The sequence below is a fragment of the Penicillium macrosclerotiorum genome (assembly GCF_028827735.1).
Source record: "Penicillium macrosclerotiorum strain IBT 26536 chromosome Unknown utg000003l_segment0_segment0, whole genome shotgun sequence".
Classification (NCBI taxonomy): Eukaryota; Fungi; Ascomycota; class Eurotiomycetes; order Eurotiales; family Aspergillaceae; genus Penicillium; species Penicillium macrosclerotiorum.
The window spans coordinates 3,318,218-3,339,221 of record NW_026643083.1 but is presented as its reverse complement, the minus strand read 5'-3'; the positions used below and the strand labels follow the sequence as shown (position 1 = coordinate 3,339,221).

The 21,004-nt window shown below is 47.0% G+C and overlaps 8 protein-coding genes across 8 annotated transcripts; 3 read left to right on the top strand and 5 right to left on the bottom strand.

Moving 5' to 3' along the window:
- Positions 1–946: 946 nt before the first annotated feature.
- N7462_004100 (FAD-dependent oxidoreductase) lies at positions 947–2,604 on the bottom strand (the record flags this gene model as incomplete). The annotated part of the gene is made up of 4 exons (XM_057075826.1): positions 947–1,411; positions 1,483–1,862; positions 1,934–2,202; positions 2,297–2,604. The coding sequence occupies 4 exons, from the start codon at positions 2,602–2,604 to the stop codon at positions 947–949; spliced, it is 1,422 nt and encodes a 473-aa protein (XP_056935331.1).
- Positions 2,605–3,943: 1,339 nt separating this feature from the next.
- N7462_004099 (uncharacterized protein) lies at positions 3,944–5,458 on the top strand (the record flags this gene model as incomplete). Its single annotated transcript, XM_057075825.1, has 6 exons — positions 3,944–4,051; positions 4,124–4,189; positions 4,255–4,359; positions 4,819–4,948; positions 5,006–5,083; positions 5,151–5,458. The coding sequence occupies 6 exons, from the start codon at positions 3,944–3,946 to the stop codon at positions 5,456–5,458; spliced, it is 795 nt and encodes a 264-aa protein (XP_056935330.1).
- A 1,320-nt stretch (positions 5,459–6,778) lies between these two features.
- Positions 6,779–10,745, top strand: N7462_004098 (hybrid sensor histidine kinase/response regulator; the record flags this gene model as incomplete). Its single annotated transcript, XM_057075824.1, has 6 exons — positions 6,779–8,052; positions 8,107–8,835; positions 8,890–9,942; positions 9,998–10,289; positions 10,348–10,462; positions 10,534–10,745. 6 exons carry the CDS (start codon positions 6,779–6,781, stop codon positions 10,743–10,745), a joined length of 3,675 nt encoding a protein of 1,224 aa, XP_056935329.1.
- A 1,433-nt stretch (positions 10,746–12,178) lies between these two features.
- Positions 12,179–14,138, bottom strand: N7462_004097 (MFS general substrate transporter; the record flags this gene model as incomplete). The annotated part of the gene is made up of 7 exons (XM_057075823.1): positions 12,179–12,220; positions 12,274–12,698; positions 12,760–13,418; positions 13,478–13,676; positions 13,799–13,841; positions 13,910–13,990; positions 14,046–14,138. The coding sequence occupies 7 exons, from the start codon at positions 14,136–14,138 to the stop codon at positions 12,179–12,181; spliced, it is 1,542 nt and encodes a 513-aa protein (XP_056935328.1).
- A 620-nt stretch (positions 14,139–14,758) lies between these two features.
- N7462_004096 (uncharacterized protein) lies at positions 14,759–15,072 on the top strand (the record flags this gene model as incomplete). The annotated part of the gene is made up of 2 exons (XM_057075822.1): positions 14,759–14,830; positions 14,890–15,072. 2 exons carry the CDS (start codon positions 14,759–14,761, stop codon positions 15,070–15,072), a joined length of 255 nt encoding a protein of 84 aa, XP_056935327.1.
- Positions 15,073–15,661: 589 nt separating this feature from the next.
- Positions 15,662–17,408, bottom strand: N7462_004095 (FAD-binding oxidoreductase; the record flags this gene model as incomplete). Its single annotated transcript, XM_057075821.1, has 5 exons — positions 15,662–15,923; positions 16,137–16,357; positions 16,407–16,807; positions 16,866–17,079; positions 17,139–17,408. The coding sequence occupies 5 exons, from the start codon at positions 17,406–17,408 to the stop codon at positions 15,662–15,664; spliced, it is 1,368 nt and encodes a 455-aa protein (XP_056935326.1).
- Positions 17,409–17,656: 248 nt separating this feature from the next.
- Positions 17,657–19,261, bottom strand: N7462_004094 (cytochrome P450; the record flags this gene model as incomplete). The annotated part of the gene is made up of 2 exons (XM_057075820.1): positions 17,657–18,364; positions 18,410–19,261. 2 exons carry the CDS (start codon positions 19,259–19,261, stop codon positions 17,657–17,659), a joined length of 1,560 nt encoding a protein of 519 aa, XP_056935325.1.
- Positions 19,262–20,120: 859 nt separating this feature from the next.
- N7462_004093 (uncharacterized protein) lies at positions 20,121–20,429 on the bottom strand (the record flags this gene model as incomplete). The annotated part of the gene is made up of 1 exon (XM_057075819.1): positions 20,121–20,429. The coding sequence occupies one exon, from the start codon at positions 20,427–20,429 to the stop codon at positions 20,121–20,123; it is 309 nt and encodes a 102-aa protein (XP_056935324.1).
- Positions 20,430–21,004: the final 575 nt, after the last annotated feature.

The following is a 21,004-nucleotide window of genomic DNA, read 5'->3' as shown; positions in this document are numbered from 1 at the left end:
GGCAGCTTGAAGCGCATGTACTGCTTGCATCCAGATTGCGGTCCAATGTTGCGGTGTGGGCTCCTACTCGGCAAGTCTTATTCCGGCCTCCCGCATTCCTCACATTGTAGTTAAACCTGACGTACCCCTCCACGCTGTCATCTTGTCGGTATTAATAACGATCCATAACTCTTTGGTCAAGCGGAATCATATTTTCTCTATCCTGAATAATCCGCTAGGCCTCAGATATTTCTACACGGTACCCGATTCTCTCGGCATAAACAGGGAAGCGTATAATTATGACTAGGGGCTCCGGCAAGGCAGGGTAGTATATTACTGCGTATCTTCTAGACCAAGGATATGAGATTCTCAACCTTAAATTGATCTCTCTCGTAGAAGAACTCGCGGATCGCGTTTCTATGATATGCGTTGATCTAGCCGACAGTAGCTGGGTATATAGTGTATTTACGTTATCCTTCTACCTAAAAAAGCTATTTCGTGAACCTCCGAGCTTGGTTACGGACTTAATTATCGAATTTAGCGGGGTATTCTTCTAATATACTTACACCTGATAACGAAATATTTGAAGTAAATACGCTGTCTATCTATAATATCCTCGAAGCGGTATTGAAGGTGAATATCAAGATAATTATTAATAGCTTAATTACTATCTATAGTATGGGCTATACAGAGGGCTATATAGACTACGTATCGTTTCCCGTAGACGAAGACGTTAATATTAACCTAATATATATACGTATATACTAGGATTCTGCCAGAATCATCCGTGGCAGATGTGCTATGCACGACAACAGCTGGCTAAATTTGATTCGGTTATCATACATACTTGAAAGTAAGATAGGTTTAGTAATGTCATGGAAGAGAGTATTGATCTCCGCAAACATTGCATCTCCGATGCAGATCGCAAGACGTATTTAAGAGAGACACCCCTTGATCTCCATTCGGCTTAGCGATGCACATTATATTGCTGCCAGAGGATTGCAGCAATACCACCTATAGCAAAGATGCTTCCCATGATCACCTTTGGAGAAATGCTGCTGCTAGACTCAGTGCTGGACTTTGGCAGGTCTTTGTCCTTTGCAGGCAATGGCAGATATTCCAACCAAGGGCCGCCTCTGGAAAAGCTGGCGTACAAGTTTGCCTTCAATTTGTCACTGACAAAAGGCACAATGTGACGAGCTGCAAATTTGAGGATCCAAGTATCTTGGGCTTCATAACGTGTAATCTGCCCTGAGAGATCGACCACTGTTTCGGCCCGAGGTCGCTGTCCGGTGATATATTGATCGAAAACCTCATTCAGCTGTTCAAGAGATGGCATGGGTGTCTCTTTCAGCAAAGGCACAAGCCCGTTGGTGAATCGAGCAATTCCCTCGTAGGCCAAGTTACCACCTAATCCAGGGTTGACAGTTGACTACCACGATCGAGAAAGTTAGCGCACTGTTTCGAGTCATCACCTTGTAAATAAGATCCGGTGATACGAACCTTGTGCACTGCGTCACCCATCAGAACGACCCGATTGTGACTCCACTTTTTGATAATGCCTTCCTCGAGGGGTACCATCGTTGCCTTGACTCTCGCATCCCATAGATCGCGAATGGTATATCCAGGGCCCACTAGAGAGCTTCCATATTTCTGAATAGTTGCCTCTGCATCCTCGTCTGTGAACCGTGGGCAGTTGGGAGTTCTGGTGAGCTTCGAATTCTTAACGAAAAGGAACCAAAACACAAGCCCGCGCACGCCAGCAGCGGAAACTGCTGAATATCCATCATAGTAGACATTGTGAACCATCGCATCGGGCAAGAGTTGCTTCTCTGGCCCATTTCGAGAAACCGCAAATATGCAGTTGTACTCGCTTGTGAAAGCTTTTGTTGCAAAGGAAAGTTTAAGTCCACGAAGTCTAACGGTAGCAGAGATTGAGATTGTGTGGACGAACCTTCGTTGATCTCACTGGCAAGGGACTGGTCCACCACGCCGATCTTGTCAGTCATTAACTTTCGGACTTTGCTGTGAATTCCATCGGCGCCTATAAGAATGTGGCCCTGGTGTTTCTCGCCATCTTCGGTGGTGACAATAACGCCTTCCGGTGTCTCCTCGTAGGCGACAACAGCGTTTCGAGCATGCAGCTTCGATTTGTCTTTCACGTGGTCATGCAGCGCTTCCAAGGCCTTACATCGCTCCATAAAGATAATCGGACGCTCAAGACTATAATAAGCCCCCAATATCATTAGCATGCTTTTCATTCGTTTTGGAAGACCCCGCCAGACCCCGCGACAAATTACCATCCACGTAGACCTACATTTTTTCGATGTCGGCAAGTACATGCGACTCCTCAAAACACTGTCCGGCTCCATCATAATGGTTGCGATTCTGCAAAGGCACAACTTGCTTTTCAATGTCCTGCCAGACTCCCAACTGCTCTAGAATTCTGATTGAATGGGGATGAAGTCCAATTGATGCACCCAATTGCGGTGCGAAGTCACCCTTTTCGAAAAGCTCATAGTTGATTCCAGCATGCTCGAAAGCTAGCGCCAAGCCGAGCCCCACGAGACTCCCACCGGCTATGAGGACTTTGAAGTGGTCTGGATTTTCATTTGACGAATCCATCGTTAGACGTGATCAAAACTACCAGAGGTGCGAAGGCGACGCCAAGTTTAGAGTACCTAATAGTTCTCTAGGTGGGTTAACAAATCATAAGGGGCTAGCCAATAATATATATCCCCATGAGGCCCCTTTTCTTCATGATTCGGAGTAGTCGCGCCATCGTTTTGACGCCTCCTTAGCCTTTAACGAATAGGCAACATTTTGGCCTAAAAAAAAGCTAGTTCAGCCTCCAAATTAGAGGCAATGAAACGGCCACTGATTCGCTTCACAAGATGGAGGAAGGCAAATTGCTGGGAAACCGGGAAAACTATCACTCCACCCATTACCTAAACAGGAAAGGCACAGGAAGGTTTATGTTATGAGTATGTGTATTATTCCTGTGCGAGTTAGGGTCAATGGATTATGCTCGGCCATACCCTTAGCTTCGGGTTCTAGCCCGTCTTTTCCCCCCGCAGGGCGAATTTTAGAGGCTGAGACTGACAGGTGGCGGTCACAAACGGATAGACCCACTCACTTCGACCAGTTAGAAGAGGCCTGAGCTTTCCTCTACGAGAATCTCGTCCCGTGTTATGCATAAATCGCCATTCATTCTCAACTTTCCCATTATACGGAGTACGAATTACGGATAACCAGCCGCTAAAATTTTGGGACCTCGATTTGCAGGATTCTATGCCGCTAGTAAATCCGCAGATCCCTATCCGATAATGCTTGTTATCCCTCTCATCTCGCCAATCTCAGCATTTTTCATGGAGCAAACATAAAACCTCTGGGGTTATACCCATTTTAATCTATATTTATCTATTGTTTGAGTTCACGCTAGAGCTTCGCCGACGAGGTAGGAGCTCGGAGTACGCGGCGTACACTCCTCCTAGTCATACGGAAGGCTTCCGAGCCTAAACGCTATGTAGGTGCATGCACGGTGGGTCGAAGCCGAACCGGTCCTTCCCGTCATTTCCATCTCCGAGGTATCTCTTTCTACCTCCGATACGGTCTACATATTACTCCCTGGCGAAAATGGTCAGGCCCTCGTGTGTAAATTGGCCCGACCGTTACCACCAGTGTATGGTAAATGTACTCCACAGATCCAAGAACAAATGAAGATCTGCATCTGCTATGGATTGTTTGAGAATAGGGTGCAAAGTATTCGCAGATATGAGACCCTAAAAGGATTTAGGGCGTTTTCCCGACATTTGTGGAGTACTTAGTCCAGATTACTAAAAAACCGTTTCGTTCTTCAATGATTGTTGTCAGTGTGAAGCGCCTCTCACGACTCCTAACCTCTTGAAGGTCTGTCCAGCGCAGCCAACATGCTGAGAGAGCCCCAATCATCATAATCGCTATCATGTCCACTTCGACGGCCCTGGAACCCGAGGAGCAGTATCTGCAGTCACTCACTTATGGATTGATTATCGCGACTGCAGTCTTGTCGTTGATTGTCTGCAGCGCGAGAGTAAGACCGACTGGCTCATTGACTTGAGAAATGCCTACAGCCTTCACATAGGAGCTAATGATCTCTCTGTAGCTATATACAAGAGCAGCTATCACCAAGACATTTGGATCAGACGATATTGCTGTGTGTGTAGCGTTAGTACGTCAGGGTTTGAGCTTTGCAGCCCTAGATCATGTGGAGAAATTGACATTATGGCTTCACAGTTTATTACGCAGACATTCAACGGGCTTGGAATTGCTGTAGTATATTATGGAGAAGGGCGACACTTCATCAATGTGTCTTCAGAGGACCGAGAAATCTGGCTGAAGGTATTTTCAACATTCCCCTCTTTTCACTTGTTGGACCAATATACTGACTCTCCGGCCCTAAAAAGCTTTATTATGTAGCGATGTGCATATATTTGTACGCCTCGCTTTCAGTGAAAATCAGTCTTCTCTTATTTCTCCGGCGCATCTTCGTTAAAAGTATGTCCCTCGATTTCATGATTTTACAGCCTCCAACGATATTACGAGAGTGCCCCGGCGCTAACAATAATGTGTGACCAGCTTGGATGAATTGGCTTACTGCGGGATTGATGATATTTCAAGTTCTATTTTCAGTCTCCGGATCTTTTGTCCTGGCTTTCCAATGTGACCCCGCACGGTTCGTACAAACTCCTCTTCCCCAAGAGCGTCTAATTACATATATTAACGTGCCCTCTATATAGAGGCGCCTTCGACCTGTCTATTACGAGTGCGAAATGCTATTCCCAATTCAAACTATACCAGATCACACTGTACCAGGCGGTTCTGATCTTTGTGGGTGATGTGATTATTTTGCTTGCGCCGATGCCGATTTTGTGCGCACTGAATATGCCGACAAGAAAGATTGTTGCTTTGATGGCAATCTTCGGAACCGGTTTGTGCACTGGATTATCTCCGTTGACACTTAAGAGAGTACTAATTGGGACTACAGGTATTATCGCTTGCATCGCTCCCGTTGTTCGATTTAGCACGTTGGATTATCTGCGCTACGGCACAACGGATCTCACCTGTAAGAGAAAACGATTTGCAATCTGAATACCGTGACGCATATTGATTTGTTGAATTTTGTTGAATAGTTGATTCGGCATCATCACTCTATTGGATGGCCATTGAATTCAACCTCGGTCTAGTCGCCGGCTCTCTCTCCTCTCTGCGACCGTTACCCTTCTTCCGTCGATTCGGCTCGAGCACCAACTCGCGATACAAAGCGTCGACAGGTGACACAGGGCACGAGCTACGTGGGATACACGGTAGCGAGGGGAAAAGCAGCAGAAAGAAGAACAGCAGTATGGGACTCGGGACCACGTTATTAGAAGAGACTGTTAACGAGAGCCAAGAGCGCATTATCCATGTGCCGAAGACCGACGGCCAGCATCATGTATAGGTTTCGATGTTCCAATTTATTTTCCTTTTGTATGAAGCACCAGGTCTTGTATAATACCGAATATGATTCAAATTCGACTGGATGCATGAGATAATGTCGTTCCCTGATCAAGGCGAAACCCTTGGGCGATCGCCTCCAAATCAAGATCTGACATCCCCCAGTTCAGTTGTGGGGATCTCATCTCCATCCCTTACTCCGCTATGTTCGTAGGCCCGAAGTAGGTCTGATTATTGTCGATAAAGATTTCATCTCTGGACGGAACCGTCCAAGTCATTGCTGTCTGTTGGTCGTCCACGGCGATGGTCATTCGTTGGCGGCAGAAAGGTTATCGAGATTCGACTTCACCTTCCCGGTAGCCCCGTACATACGCTGCTGTTGATCGAGAAATTCTGACATTGTACGGTGCCGAGAGTAGTCATTGCGAAACTGCACAATGTAGTTGGCGGCTGTGGTACGTTGATTTTATTGATGTGATGAATGCCAAGTCTCCTTTCTCGAGCGTGTTTGGGCATGCGACTCGAAGCCGGTGGAGTCACGGGCCGAGCACGTCATGTGCCATCGATCGTCGATTTGGTTTCCTCATCGGCGCGCTTTTGTCGCACTTTATTGCAGGTAGAAGTAGATCGAAGTATAGACCGGCCTGTCAGTGGCAGCGCTCGACGATCCAGACGATCCAGACGATCCAGAACGCTCAGGTCCGCCCCGGTCCAGACCTCTGCTGTTCGATTCTCCACTATCCCGGGGGCGAGGCACTAATATATCCAATTGCCACATCTGTTACTCGTCAAGACACGGGGGAAAGACGCCCAGAAGCATTTCGCCCAGAGGAGAATAGATAGATCCATCTTTCCACTTCATAATACTCCTCTCTCAAATCCGTAATCCACTCTATACTATGTAGAAATGTGCTGGACAAGTCCGAAAATCAAGTATTCCATGGAACATCGCCTGGGAACAGCCTGACGGGTGCAGCATGCAGCATCACCAGAGCAAACTCGCGGCTGCCCTCGCTCAAACGTGGGCGGTGCCTGGACCCCAATAGATCCCCAACGGTAACTCGGCAGATCTAAGCGATGGCCGCTGGATGTTTGGGAATTCCTCCAATGGGAAAGACCAAGTGGGGTCCCGCAACGGAAGCAGGTTTTAAACGAGACGGACTCGCTTGTGGCACGTTGTCCAGCAATTTATTCCGCTTTCTATGTTGAAACCCCAGATGTAACGAGTTGACCACATCGACCACCAGTTCTACTCAGCAGGAATGCTCGTGATTAAAAGATATGGATCAGCCAGACTCTCTGGTCTTTCGTCCACCCCCGTGTGATGCCGAGCGCGAAAGAATCCGGGATTTATCCAGGTGGGCCGTGGTCAAAACCCGGGATTTCCCCGCCATCCAGCCCATTAACAATCGATCAAAATAGGTACTATTGCACTCTAGCTCGATCAGCAACACCTGTATCGGATGCGGAGAATACCAGGAGTAAAGACGATGCTCCACAGGGTGACGCGCAGCCGTCGGAAAGTGATCTTTCCACCGATATCACCCTCACGGCCCTGGCCCAGCTTGGAGTGCTCCGGTTACGATGTAATCGCTCCTTTGTTTCCATTATCGACGGCGACAATCAGCATATAATAGCCGAAGCGACCGGATCGATTTCGCTCCGACACAAGGACATGCATCTCCCAGACGATGGCATTTATCTCGGCGCGCGCACGTTGGACTTGGTCTGGGGAGTGTGCCCCCATACGATCAAGCTCTTCACCGGTCAAGATCCATCGTATGCGATAGAGACCGACAACGTGATTGCGAACAGATCTCGCTATATTATTCGTGATTTTACCAAGGAGGACTGCTTCAAGGATCGGCCCTATGTCCGCGAATGGCCCCATATGCGATTCTATGCCGAGGTTCCCCTGGTGAGCCCCTGTGGATTCGTCCTTGGCTCCTACTGTGTGGTTGACGACAAACCTCGGACGGAATTTGGGGACCATGAAGTCAATCTACTGCAAGAGATTGCAGATGCGATCGCACAGCATCTGGAAAATGTCCGCATTGCCCACTGCCATCGACGATCCGAACATCTGGTCAGAGGATTGACCAATTTTGTGAAAGACTATGCAGGCTTCGACCCACGGGAGGTTTCAAACGATCACCGTCTTCAGTCAACTGCGGATCTTGCAGGTACCACCACGTCCAATCAAGCCAAGTACAATGGCGATCACTCGGATAATGGCGAAAAGTCAACACCGGACCTCAGCCTTGTGACGTCAACATCCACCAGCCTCACAGGAGAACTATCGCCTCGATTTTTCGTCGGGCCGGCTTCTGGGCCAACAGAGCCATCGTCACTCAACTCGAACCTTTCAGATCATCGGATTACCCCGGGCGAGGAGAAGAGCCTCGAGGAAGTTCTGAAAGTTGACCAGGAAAGGCCAGAAGCCTTTCCTCACAATGCTTCTCAGGTTTCACTCGAAGATAGTGTACCGCTAGCAGATCGCATTACAGCCATTTTCTCCCGGGCAAGTGTTCTGCTGCGAGAATCAATGGACCTAGAGGGAGTTATATTCTTCGATGCAGCGCGCAATAATCCTTCCTTGTAAGGTGCTCCCGCCCCTAGTTTTAATATGCTTATTACTTACGTCCAAAATAGTCTACCCACTGATGAGCATGAGAGATGGGAGCCTCTTCCAAAGACGGCAGCCCCCGAGTTCCCCATGGCTCCATGTCCTAGCCCCCTAGGCCTGTCCGATCGGACATCCATGGATTCCGAAAACGATTGCGATGTATTAAGCATATCATTGAAGAAATCCCAGAAGAAGAACCCAGACCCACAATCTGATTTTGTGATGCGGGAAGAACTGCTTGGTCTGCTTGTCCATCATTTCCCGCAAGGACAAATTTTCAACCTGAGTAAGTCGGATGACAGTGATGCTTACATTTCATACGATAGCGGATCCAATGATCCGCAAGTGCAGCTCGAGATTCTGCGAGATATCTCTGCGAGGCTTCGGGGTCTTATTCCAGATGCGAAGTCGATCGCCTTCTTTCCTTTGTGGGATTATCATAGATCAAGATGGCTAGCCGGAACGCTGGTCTGGAGCCGGGATAGCCACCGAGCTCTTGGGATAGAAGAATTGCACTATTTCAAAATCTTTGGTGACTCCATTGTTTCTGAGGTCTCACGGGCATACTGGACTGTTACCGAAAAGTCCAAATTTGACTTCATTTCCTCTGTCAGTCACGAGCTTCGTTCTCCGCTCCACGGGATTCTAGCTAGTGCCGAGTTATTGCAAACCACATCTCTCGATTCCACTCAAAAAGACATGGTCAACATGATCGAGACATCTGGCTTGACTCTTCTGGATACAACAGATTATTTGTTTGTGCCCATATTATCTACCTATTTTTGTGACTAGCACTGACATATCTACAGATTGGAGTTTTGCAAGATTAACAATTTCACCCAAGTCAAAAAGTCAAAAAAACGAAATAATGCCCACAGCGACCAATCAAGTCTAGTTTCAGAATTTGATCTTGGAAAACTTGTGGAAGAAGTCTCGGACATTTTGTATACTGGTCACCGGGCTCCTGAAAGACAACCTTTAGGGCAAAACAGCTCTTCACGCCTTACTACCGGGGATCAGTTATCCTCCAACGATGAACAGCAAGACGAAATGTCCCTCGTTATACGCATTGAACAACGTTGCTCGTGGATGATTCGCTCTCTCCCTGGGGCATGGAGAAGGATTGTGATGAATATTCTTGGAAACTCTATCAAGTGGACAAAGTCTGGTTTCGTCGAGGTATCGTTATTCCGTGCTAGGAACCAACCGAACTCTGAACGAGTGCTTGTTCAATTTTCAGTCACCGATACTGGAAGTGGCATCGCACCTGACTTCCTCCGGCACAAACTCTTTTCACCTTTTGCCCAGGAGGACTCTCTGACAGAAGGTGTTGGACTGGGGCTTAGCATTGTTCGACAGCTGGTCGCTTCTCTCGAAGGTCACATCAACGTGAGAAGTGAGTTGGGTATCGGGACTCAGGTGGATGTCTTCATCCCAGTCCAGTGCGTCGAACGCCCAGCTTCAAATATAGAGGCAGATGCAGCCTTGACACGTCAATCAGAAATTGTGACACCTCCACTTCAAGCAAGTCTGATCGCATTCAATGGGTATCCCGACTTAAGAGAAACGCCAACTGGAACTTTATCTTTGGAAGCAAAAAGAAGGCTTTCCGTTCAAAGCACCCTCGCAGACGTGTTCATGTCTCAATTTGGCTGGTCCATCTCTATGGCGGAGACGCTGAGCAAAGCTCGAGGAGATGTTGCTGTTATTGAAGAGTCTATGCTTCAAAGTGAAACCGTAAACCCTGCATCACTTAAGGAGTACGCTCAAAAGCACGGGCTCAAGTTTTTCATCATCCTTGGAAGCAAAAACCTTATCTTCGATGATTCTCTTTCTACGAGCTTCGTCCTGATTCCACAACCGTAAGTAATAGTGGCTGAATTCTCCTCTAATTGCTATGCTCACAATGCTTCCTAGATTTGGACCGCAGAAAATTCGAAATGCAGTGCAGAGAATTTTGGAACTTCGAGCTACTCAACCCGAAGCTGAAGTCGAGCCATCAGTTCCAACTACACCCTCCAATCAAGAACCGCCGGTAGATGATGGATCACGACCCCGTTCAAGTAGCGAAGAGGTGAAACTCTTAGTGGAAACTCGCCCTGAAATCGTGCCTCTCGTCACTTTGCCGCATATGTTACCTTGTCAACAAACCAAAGCACCGACGACAAAGCATGTCCTCGTTGTCGATGATAACGATATTAATCTGAAGGTTCGTCTCTTCCAGTACAACTAACATGTACGCGAAACTAAATCCAATATATCATCAGATCATGGCCACGTTTATGCGAAAGATCGGCTGTAGCTATGAAACAGCCTCCAATGGACTCATCGCTCTCGAGAAGTACAAGGCATCTCAACGGCCCTACGACTTCGTATTAATGGGTCAGTCTCTAACGCTGGGTCTCTGACCGTATCAAACCCGCCAAACTCAAACTAATCATTGTGTCTCTTAGACATATCAATGCCCATTATGGATGGCCTCATATCCACCAGCAAGATTCGCCAGTACGAAAAGGAAAATAGCATCCAGCCTGCCTGTATTATGGCCGTAACTGGTGTTGCCTCCGATTCCATGCAGCAGCAGGCTCTGGCTGCCGGGATCAACGACTATTTAATCAAGCCCCTTTCTCTTCGTGAGTTGAAGAAAATCATGAAGATTGCATGATACCACTGTGTTTAGCGTGTTATGAAAGTTGATTTCTTTTCGAGCATTATTTCCGTCTTTGAGATTATCTGTACACGATTAGTAGAGCCTGAATGTTAATATGTAAGACTATCTATTTTAATGTGACCTGAGAGAAAACGGAGAGGAAAAAAGTCTTTTCGGTAAATTGTTTGGGGATGACTGATATAATTATAGATACGAATACGCTCATGTTCAAATAGGTAGCGCCATTGCGATATTCGCTAGCTTAGGTTCTAGAGCGGGCGCTATTATAGAATCAAGCTCTTGTTATGATACTAATGAATATCTTTACTATAGACGTTTTTTCTAACTTTTAGACTACTCGAACTAACTGAATGCTCGTAGTATCTTACTTTTAACCTTGAGTAGAGCTCTAATCGAGAGAAAATTAAATACTAGGTTACGGTTGATCCTCAATTCCTAAAGGGAAAGCGCTATAAAGATAACTTATACTTATAAGATCTTAGATTTATTACCGAGTATATAATACTAATGTGGTCCAGACGGTAGGTTGAAGTTGTATGATATTAGAAACTAGTAAGGATATAGTAGAAAAAAGGCGTTAAATGGTGACAGAAACCTCCATATGTGAACGTTAGTATGCTCCGAATCACATTATAACTATTCGGGCTCAGGATAGCTACTATTATATATAGGACTAGCTCCTAGACCCGGATCACCCTACAGGTTTAAGCAGAAATACGTGTAGAATGGAAATTGAGCCTAGAAGTCGGCAGATGATTACCCATGGTCCAAGACAAACACCAAGTCTTGATCATAGATGCGGCTGAATAAGATTGCGAGCACCACTTAAATCTATCTTTGATATCGGCTCTTGAAGTTCATCTGCCTTTGTGGTCCTTGCGGTAAGCTCGTGAAGGTCAAAACCTTCTCATGCCCGTAAAGCTTCCTTGTGCGCTGCCTATACCGAGGGTGGCACACGGCCGTGGCGCTATTATAGTAAAAAGATCGGAATTACAGGATCAGTGCAGTACACATGCACCTGGGATTTGAAGAGACCCAAGGCTGTGGATAGCCTGGGAGAACACCGCTACAAGGCCGACTTCATGGTGTCGGCCTGAGGAGACATAATTCAAGAAATCAGGTTTACTATACTGTTCTATTCATATTCAAGACCCCTAACCAGCAATTTGAACGAGTGCAAATACTTGAGTATCTTTACAGGAAGTACCATTCATCTCCCTTCTCCGGAGATCTACCTATTTGCTGCTGCGTTTCGACGTTAAAATATACCTCAGGCACCCGTCCCGCGGAAAGAGGTTATTCCCAGACTAAAAAGTCACAGACGCCTCATTAACACTGACGAATATCGCAGGTTTATCCGCCAACATTTGAGGTTCGAAATGGTGACATGATGACTTCAATAGTTTTGCAATAAACAGTGTGAGGCTCTACATCCCCCCCGCAGCACCTTCCATGTAGACTTTTCTCCACTGTGTCGGGGTTAGACTTGAAACAAAGAACCATCATAGGGCTAAAGAATTACCTTTAGAAAGACGCTTAAAATGCATGCCAGAGCTGCGACAACATATACCTCGGTAAAAACATCTTGCAGGGCGCTGACGATAGCTTCCAGCGCCTGAGACTTCTTGGAGTCACTTTGCGTTTCCAGAAATCCACCGCTGGTGCCCGATACAATCGATGCCAAAGTTGACTTGTCAACATTGGGGAAAACGTGCTGTAGATTGTTCCTGGCTAGGTTGATAAAGAGTGCGCCAGTCACAGAGAGGCTGAAAGCGAGACCACACAGCTGGCCAAGCATAATGAGAGTGACACCATTAACTGTATCTTTTATATTCACAACTGTCTGAATAACGGCAAAACCTGCATGTGCAAACGACCTGGCTCCAAGGCCGATGAGAACCTGGTACCCATAGATCTCTGAATTCGAAGATTCAAGTTTGAGACGACCTGTTACCTGCATTAATTTATTTGCGCGATCAGGTTGAGAATCAGATACGAATATACCTACTCATGAGCACAGCACCAACTAGGGAGATAGCCGCGCCACACACATACCACGGCTTGTACCATCCCAACTTCGACATCACATACCCATTCGAGAGCATGCCGAAGATGAGCAGGAAGATAAGAGGCAAAATCCGTTCGGCGGTCCTGATTGCTGAGTCTCCGCGGGTAAACTGATAGTAGAGAGGGATATAGTACACTGTGACATATGCGATGGAGCCACCACAGCTGGCCAGGAGACTTAATAGAACAGCTTCCTTGTTGCGGAGCAAGTGCACAGGAAACATGCGATTCTCGACTGTAGTTAGAATTTCAAGGGACTGTTGGAGTATTAGCAGCAGCCACAAAACACCGCTGACAACAAAGAGGCCAATGATTGTGCCACTATTCCAGGCGTACATATCGCCACCAAAGTTAGTGGCCACGATCAATTTCACAAACCCTCCAGTACTAAGGATCGCGCCCAACCAGTCGAAGGTGATAATTTTGTCTCTCAAGGAGATGCCAGGCGCAGGATTGTTAGATGGGATGAGGTAAAAGTACGCTGGAATTACGACTGCACCGAACAGGAGATTAATGTAGAAAGCCCAACGCCAGGTGTACAGCTCAAAAGCACCTCCAATGACAGGGCCAAGAACGGTTCCGACGCCCCAGATCATCCCACTGCATGCAAGCCGCTATTAGTACGATCAGAGAGGCAACGTACGGATTGAAAAACTTACGTGAGGCTCAGGTAGGTGGGACATTCTCGATCCAGCGTATTGGTAGAAACCAGATTCAGCAATCCATAATACATGCCATTGCCACCAGCACCAGCCCAGACTCGCCCAATGATTTCAGCCGGCATATTTGGTGCACCGCCGCATAAGGCAGAAGCGGCCATGAAGTTGAGTGCAAATAGAATGAATAGGATTTTGGCGTCTTACAATGCATAGAGCTTTCCCAGGGGCATCACCATGGAAAGACCCCCTATCATGAATCTGCGGAAGCCATCCGATGTCAGCAATTAGTGGTTGAACGCTCAGTGTGTATTGATCACTCACCCGACCGATAGCCATGGGAGTTTGTCGACTGCATCGAATTGACCTACAATAGACTTGGGTTCTGTGAGTCAGACTGAAAGAGAAAAGTTTTATTAGACAGATTAGACTCACCGGCTGTATATTGGCAACGACTGTGTTGTCGAGGGCGTAGAGGAAGATAGCTGTCAAAGTGCTCACATTGAATAGAAACCACTGAAGGTGACATGAGCAAATTTGGTCCAGATTCCGCACCAGTTTGAGAAGATACCTTGATGCCCCTTAGCTTGCGATTGGGCTCTGAAGCAACTTGTGTCGACGGGCTGTTTTCAGTCCCATCCACCTTCTCGAGATCATGAGCCATGAGGACTGCTCTAGATATGGCACGGAAGCTTAATTCATGGCAGTATATTCGGTGGAGTGAACTTTATCGATCGCGCGCTAATGGCCTATTGCACTACCTGGCTTGTCGCCAACCACAAAGACGCACATCTAACTTTCCTGCTTGTATCTCAATTACCAGGTATTGGTACCCCGTGTCCTTAGAAAAAATGTCTAATAGCTTTTTCCCTTACTTTTTTACTGTAAGGACTTGAAAAATTCCAGACTGCGGCGCTAATGCAAGGTGGAGATATCGGCGATTCTGTAACCGAACAATTTGAAAGCCTGGATGCCGACATGCTGGCATCGGGTTTTAACCCCTAAAGTCCGATGCTGTTTAAGGCTAACCTTGGGATCTGCCACCCGCTTTCCACTTGCGGGGCCCCGAGTTCCTTGTAGCGCACTTGCCGTATTCCCGGAATGGTGATCATGCGGCCACTCACCATTTCGGCCGGTTTTTTTCGGGGCGGACAGTCTGCTTTGTAAGGTCGGCCAACTGCTAACTATAACAAGCAAATCCTGAACTATATCTAAAGACTGGGTGTGTTTTCAACGCTAAGGAGAACTATCAGACGTATCAACCCAGAAACAGACCAAGCCGACATGGCCAAGCCTTACGACGTAACAACATATTTGCTGGACAGAGCCAATATCCAGGATACGGTTGTCCGGACAGTAAGGCCTCAACGTGATGCTTAAATTTTCTTTGTTTCACGGGCTGAGATATTCTACAGATGCACCTCTTCGATACGGGTGCCACGAAGGAAACGATCAATTCCGTCTATACACAGGAAATCCACCTTGATTATGATCGGCGATTAGGCTTCTCTCCAGAGGTTGTCTCCAGTGAGTCTTGGGCCCAGCGGCTGGGACAGATTCATAAGCCGTATGATGAAACACAACATATTATTCAGTAAGATGCCCCGTTTTGGGACCTCTTGGCATGTTCCGAAAAGTAGTCTGTGGCTGATTTGTCACCGTTACCAATAGAAATCTATTGATTTACCTCCCGCAACCTACCAGCAAGCACTCAGTTACCCGCCCAGATCGCTGTGAAGCTATTGCGTACGCTCACGGCTGGTTTTATAATCTAGATGAAGATCAACGTCCACGCCTAATGGCGAGACGTCAAGGGGTATGTCGAGCAGTATTGTTTACCATCACGTCTTCCTAACGTTGCATCATGATATAGGGGAAGTATAAGCTTGAGCTTGTGCGACTCAATGTCTTGGAAGACAAAGGCGAAAACCCATGGCGAATTCACAAACAGGAGGTGCGACTGTCATGGCAAGATTTAGGCGAACAGTAGGTCTGGTTCTAGAGAGGGCGACAGTAAAATATCATGATCCTTCGTAAAATTCGAACTTATGGAGCGGTCTTGATGAATCGCAGAGTATATATTGGTGTATGAGTGAGATATTTGCTTGTATGGTTTATAGAAAGTCAGAACAGCCATACGCATCAAAATTCATGCTCTCCACGAATCGCCAATCCAAGTCATCCAAACTATTCGCGCGGGATGATGGGATTGTAATAGGAGAATCGGTTTTCAGGGTCGTAATGATCTTTGAGGCCCCGCAATCTTTGCAAGCGCCAGGGCTCATAGCCATACATGGATTCCACAGATTCATCCCCCGCAGCATAGTTAACGTAGGTTGTCGGACGACGCCACGACTGGCCTGCATTCCAAAGTTCACGTGTTTCGGCAGCCCATTCTCGCGCGAGGTGTTCCAAACCCGAGTTAGCTTTGAGGGTCACGTCAAAGTACCTGAAAAATGCGAATATTAGCCAGTGTGGTAGAGAAAGGCAGAACTCATTTGAAATATACATCAGCAGATTATCCTGGCGTAGTGGATATGCAGATTGGTCGGCCTCTACAGCCGAACTCCTTCAACGGCGTAGCCCTCATGGACGACCCGCTGTATGGAAATCTGGATTCATGGCAACTTTTTCATTGAACAGATCATAGATCTGGCGCTACGCAGTAACGTTGTAGACTTGAAGACCAGCCGTCGAGATGATATGGGTTCGGTTGGCCGCACAGAGCTCGGACGTCAGACCACTTCCCAGCACATCCGAGACTTCGGGATACGAAACCACTCCGTCTATATGAGAGATGGCACCTAACTGATCAAAAAGAGCCAGAGATGGCTCCGCGTCTGCTTGGCTGCCATTATAAACAAACGTCCATAGAATAACGGCCTGCATAGTTTCAGTATCGAGATGTTTGATGAAAGGAGCAACAACTTACCTCAGTCTTGCTAATGCTGACATCCATAGCATACACGCCAAAACTCCCGGCCACAGTCGGGGCCATGGTACCGTTGTTATGGAATTTGTTCAAATTTTCAAATAGTGCCTCGAGTTGATCTCCTCCGAATGCAAATTCTTTGTAGTACCAGGGGCTCTTTATCGCAGGGTGAATCTTCAGGTCAAAACTGGTGACAATGGCGAAATTATGTCCTGCTCCAAGCATAGCCCACCACAGATCGGAATTATTTGTTTCATTGACCGTGATGGCTGTCCCATTTCCAAGAACCATATTGAGGCTGACAAGATTGTCACTTATCAAGCCGTATTGTCCCTGAAACAGCCCATGACCGCCTCCAAGGGCAGGACCGACCATACCGACACAGCTGCATGTTCCGGAAGCTAGGGATATCACGACATCAGTCTCTGGCAATACTGCTAGAGTTTCAGGGAGCCCGACTTGCAATGTATCCATTTTTCCAAAGTGTCTCAATCACCTCGAAGTTATAAGTCCCTGCTTGGAGCCTTGCAGTCTTTCCATTCGGGTGGACAGCGATGTCTTTCAGGCTTCTCACATCGATTTGGATACCAGTGAATTCCCCGACAGTGGAGGTCAAAGCATGACCGCGATTGACCACAAAGAAATCAATACTCTTATTGTTCGCATATTGAACCTACTGAGCTTTAGTTTTGTATGATCAGAGTGTTCAGCTTGCCCTCATTCCAAACTTACGATTATCGGGATGTCCGACTCCCGTCCTGGCTGCACTACGAGCTGGATATGAGGAGGCGCATAATTTCGATACCTCTCCGTTTCATTGGACCACCGAGGATCTGAAGGTCCGAATATCGCCGTAATGGAAGAGAGTAGTGGTCCCAGTTCTCGTTGGACTTGTGCGGCTGTTAGAGCTTGAGCGAAGACGTATTGGCTCTGCAATGACGCAGCCACCAAGGGCTGGAGAATTCCGATGGCACTGATTGAAGAGCCGGGAAAAAGTATCATTTTGTCTATTGGTAAAGTCAAGCAATATTGAGAGCTACAGATATATCTGAGCCTAAGAGAACGTGCCCTTTAAATATTGAAGGTCTGTGTACTGCACTCGGCAAGCAATACGTTTGGAAGCCGAGAATTTTCGGCCGTGAGCCCACCTAATTTTTCTCAACTACGAAGTGGGTATAAATTTCATAGGGAGCCGTTAAATACCTATGTTCAACATGGTTTGATCGTCCCGTATCTACAAGCTCTAAACTCTACAGCGCCTGTTTTCTCAGTCGAACAAAGACCCTTTGCGGCTGGCGTGAGATACCATCGAATCCTGCGTAACCGCCAAGCGAGCTCGGGATGTCGAGTAAGTCGAAGTTCCACACAATAAGAGCAATAATTGTCCTTATCTCCAAATGGGCCATTCTTCTGCCCCAACATTGCCGGATCCCCATGTCGAAACCCAGTTGTGGCCCGGCTGCCCCATCAAACTCAACACTTCCATTATCCTTAACCACAAGCCATCGTTGGGGGTCATAGATTTTCAGGTCCTTTGATTCGTCCCAGTTGTCTCGTACGCGGGAAGCCTGGGAGGTCGGACTGCGTTTGGCTTCGTCGACGGGTAAAGACAAGGACAGGTATCCTGGTCCGCCGTTCACCATAAACACTTGACAATCTTTAGGAATTTTACAACCCAAGATTTCTGTATTTGTTGTTGCCTCGCGCGTCATGCTAAATGGCGTCAGTCGCAGCATATCCTCGATAATCGCTTCAAGATTGGGGACTTTAGCCCGCCGCAACTCCTCGAAGGTCGGCGATCGCCTATCTGCGATAGCCTCGGGAATTGCCGCGTACAGGGCTGCCCTCAGAGATGCCTGCGTCTCAGGATATCCTGTCAAGAACTTTGTTACCCAGCCCATAGAGCCCCCAGTGGTATGGTGACCTGCGATTAGATCGGCAAACGCCTTCAAGAGGTCCTATTAGATGCATCTTCTTTCTCGCGACATGACAAGAGAACCTACCTCATCAACCAGACTCTTGCTTTCAAACTGGGGCTGACGGCCCTGCTTTTCTGCCATCATGGCCTCGCGCATCAGCATATGCTCCAAAGCCGATTTGATAGATCCATTACGGTAATTTGCAATGGCCTTCGATAACTGCTGCGGAACAACGCGGCTTTTCTGTTCAAATATCTTCTTATACCACGTCTGCTGCTTCCACCACCAGTGGCTCAACCGTGGGGTCCAGGATACTGTGGTCTTCTCGAGTACCTCGGGTGCATCATGAACTGCCTGAAGAAAAGGGGTAAGCCTGGCTGGAGCAAACACCACAGGTTCATTAATGTCACCATTAGGAATTTGAGAGCCATCTAGCTGGCGGATTGCCTCCAGCTGTGGCCGGATAGCTGAATCCTCCAAGTTGTCACCAAAGGCATAGCTCAGCATCACGTCAAGAGCGGCGTAGTCGTAATCTGCTTGGACACTAAATGGCCTGCCTTGGGACAGCTCTGCCTTCGCCTCAAAAAGCTGGACCAGTTCCAGGCCCTTGGAGTGTATTGCAGGACCCACGAAACCGTTGAGAAAGGTTGGCGTCATCAAGTCCTGTTTCAAGCGACGACGCTCACGGAAGGCATCATTGGTTTTGTACCGCGCGTGGAAGTCACCCAAGCACTCCATACCGTCACTCAGAAACTTAGGTTTGTCGAATTCAGGCCGTCTCATTAAAATATCTTGTGCCTCGCGAAAGTCTGCGACGAGGATCCACGGCTTCGAGAACGGTCGCACAAAGACCTGGCATACAGGAGATTTCAAATTTTCCACCTGTTTGGCCAGCCACATACTAAATTCACCAGTGAGGCCAATCTCGCGGCTCATACTTGGCGCATCGCCAAATAGTGAATTTGTGACTTCTGGGTTGTACGCAATACCAGGGAGAGGCTTGGGCAGAAGCCATCGATAGAGAATAGAAAGGCTGACTGCTACTATAGCTATCCCCAGACTCCCCAGCAAGGGCAGCCTCGAGTTGGATTTGACCGAGATGCCCAAATATCATGACATACTGGGCAAGAAGAGATGAAGGGGATCGCTTGAGCGGTGTTGATATGTTTGTTCTATAAACTTAGAGATAAGGAGTCCACAGATAAAATCATTTCGTGCTGCGCCAGGGACATTCGAGCACTCTACCCACACACTAATTCCTTTTATCCCTGTTTGCATCTAATTGCCCCGTCGTTGATGCATTACTGTGGCAGATCGCAGTGTTCTTTGGTGAGCTGGACCGAGAAATTTCGGCCGCAAAATTTTGGCCGACGAATGAGGAGCAAGGCAGAACCTAATGGGTCAGTCAGAAAAAAATTGGAAATGAAGAATATTGGCGCTTTAGGTTTTTCAATGAAAGTTACATGCTGTTCAATTTCAGTCGCACTTTACCTAGAGGAAGCTGGAGTTGGAACTTAGAATATGCAAGGACTATGATAGTTTACAGTTTCGCGGCCATATTTAAGGCGAACATACTAGACACAAAGACAGAAAAGGCAGTATTTATTCAAGGGAACCATGGATATTCAGATGATTGGAATCATGACTAGGCACTTTTATGGAAGTCTTAGGAGCCATAATATGAAGGTGTGTGCATATCTAGCGAAAACACTATACCCCCTTTATCACAAGCCTCAATGGTTATAGACAGAACCTCATAACGAATAATAAGCCAAAAGCACGGTATTTCCTGGTTTCAATGATTGATATCAAGGTCTAGGCCAGTATCTAGGGATCTCCAATTGGGATAATTCATATCAGTACCTGTCAGTGGAACGAAATCGGGAATGCCTCTAAGAGCCGAGAATTCTGGGAAATTTATGGTGCTCCAGATTCCATCATCAGCTGCTGGAGCCGCAACTGATGACGCTGTTGCCCTTTCAAACAGCTGAGCTAGAGCCTGAGCCCCTTCTTCGGCCATGCTGCTGATCTCACCGAGGATTTTCAACCTAGTGAGAGCATCTTGTGCCGCTGACATGCACTTCTCGCGTGATATACTGATCATGCTGGTACCCAGTGGATCAACTCGAAATGAATTGAAACGGATGTCTTCAAGTTACGAGAAACTTTCAGCAGAGATGAGTCCTGCTCAAAGTAGTTGAGCTCTCGTACACGCCCCTGCCAGTACACCATCATTTGTGACTCATATTTATCAGGGCCCAGATCTCTCCCAGCTAGATGATCTTCGGTTAAACGGAAATATTTTACTAATCAAGGTATAGCATCAAGCTCAACGATGGTCATCATGATAGGTTCGTCATCTGGTGCAGGGTGTGTCATGGTAAAATTTTATATTCTCCCTAAAACAACTATATCTTCTACGCTTATAAGAGGTTTAAGATATTTTATCTATTTTAATCGTTTGTTAAGTCAATATAGGATATATACTAACTATGCTTCAGATACGAATATACTACTAACGTTTTTTATTATAGCTTATTAGACCCGCATATCCTATATAGTCACTATTAGATAATACTCCTAGGTTAACTCTATTTACTTAATTCGAAGTTTCGAATAATTTAGAGTATATAAATATCCTGTCTTTTCAAGAGCACTGTAAAGGGTAAAAGGATAAGG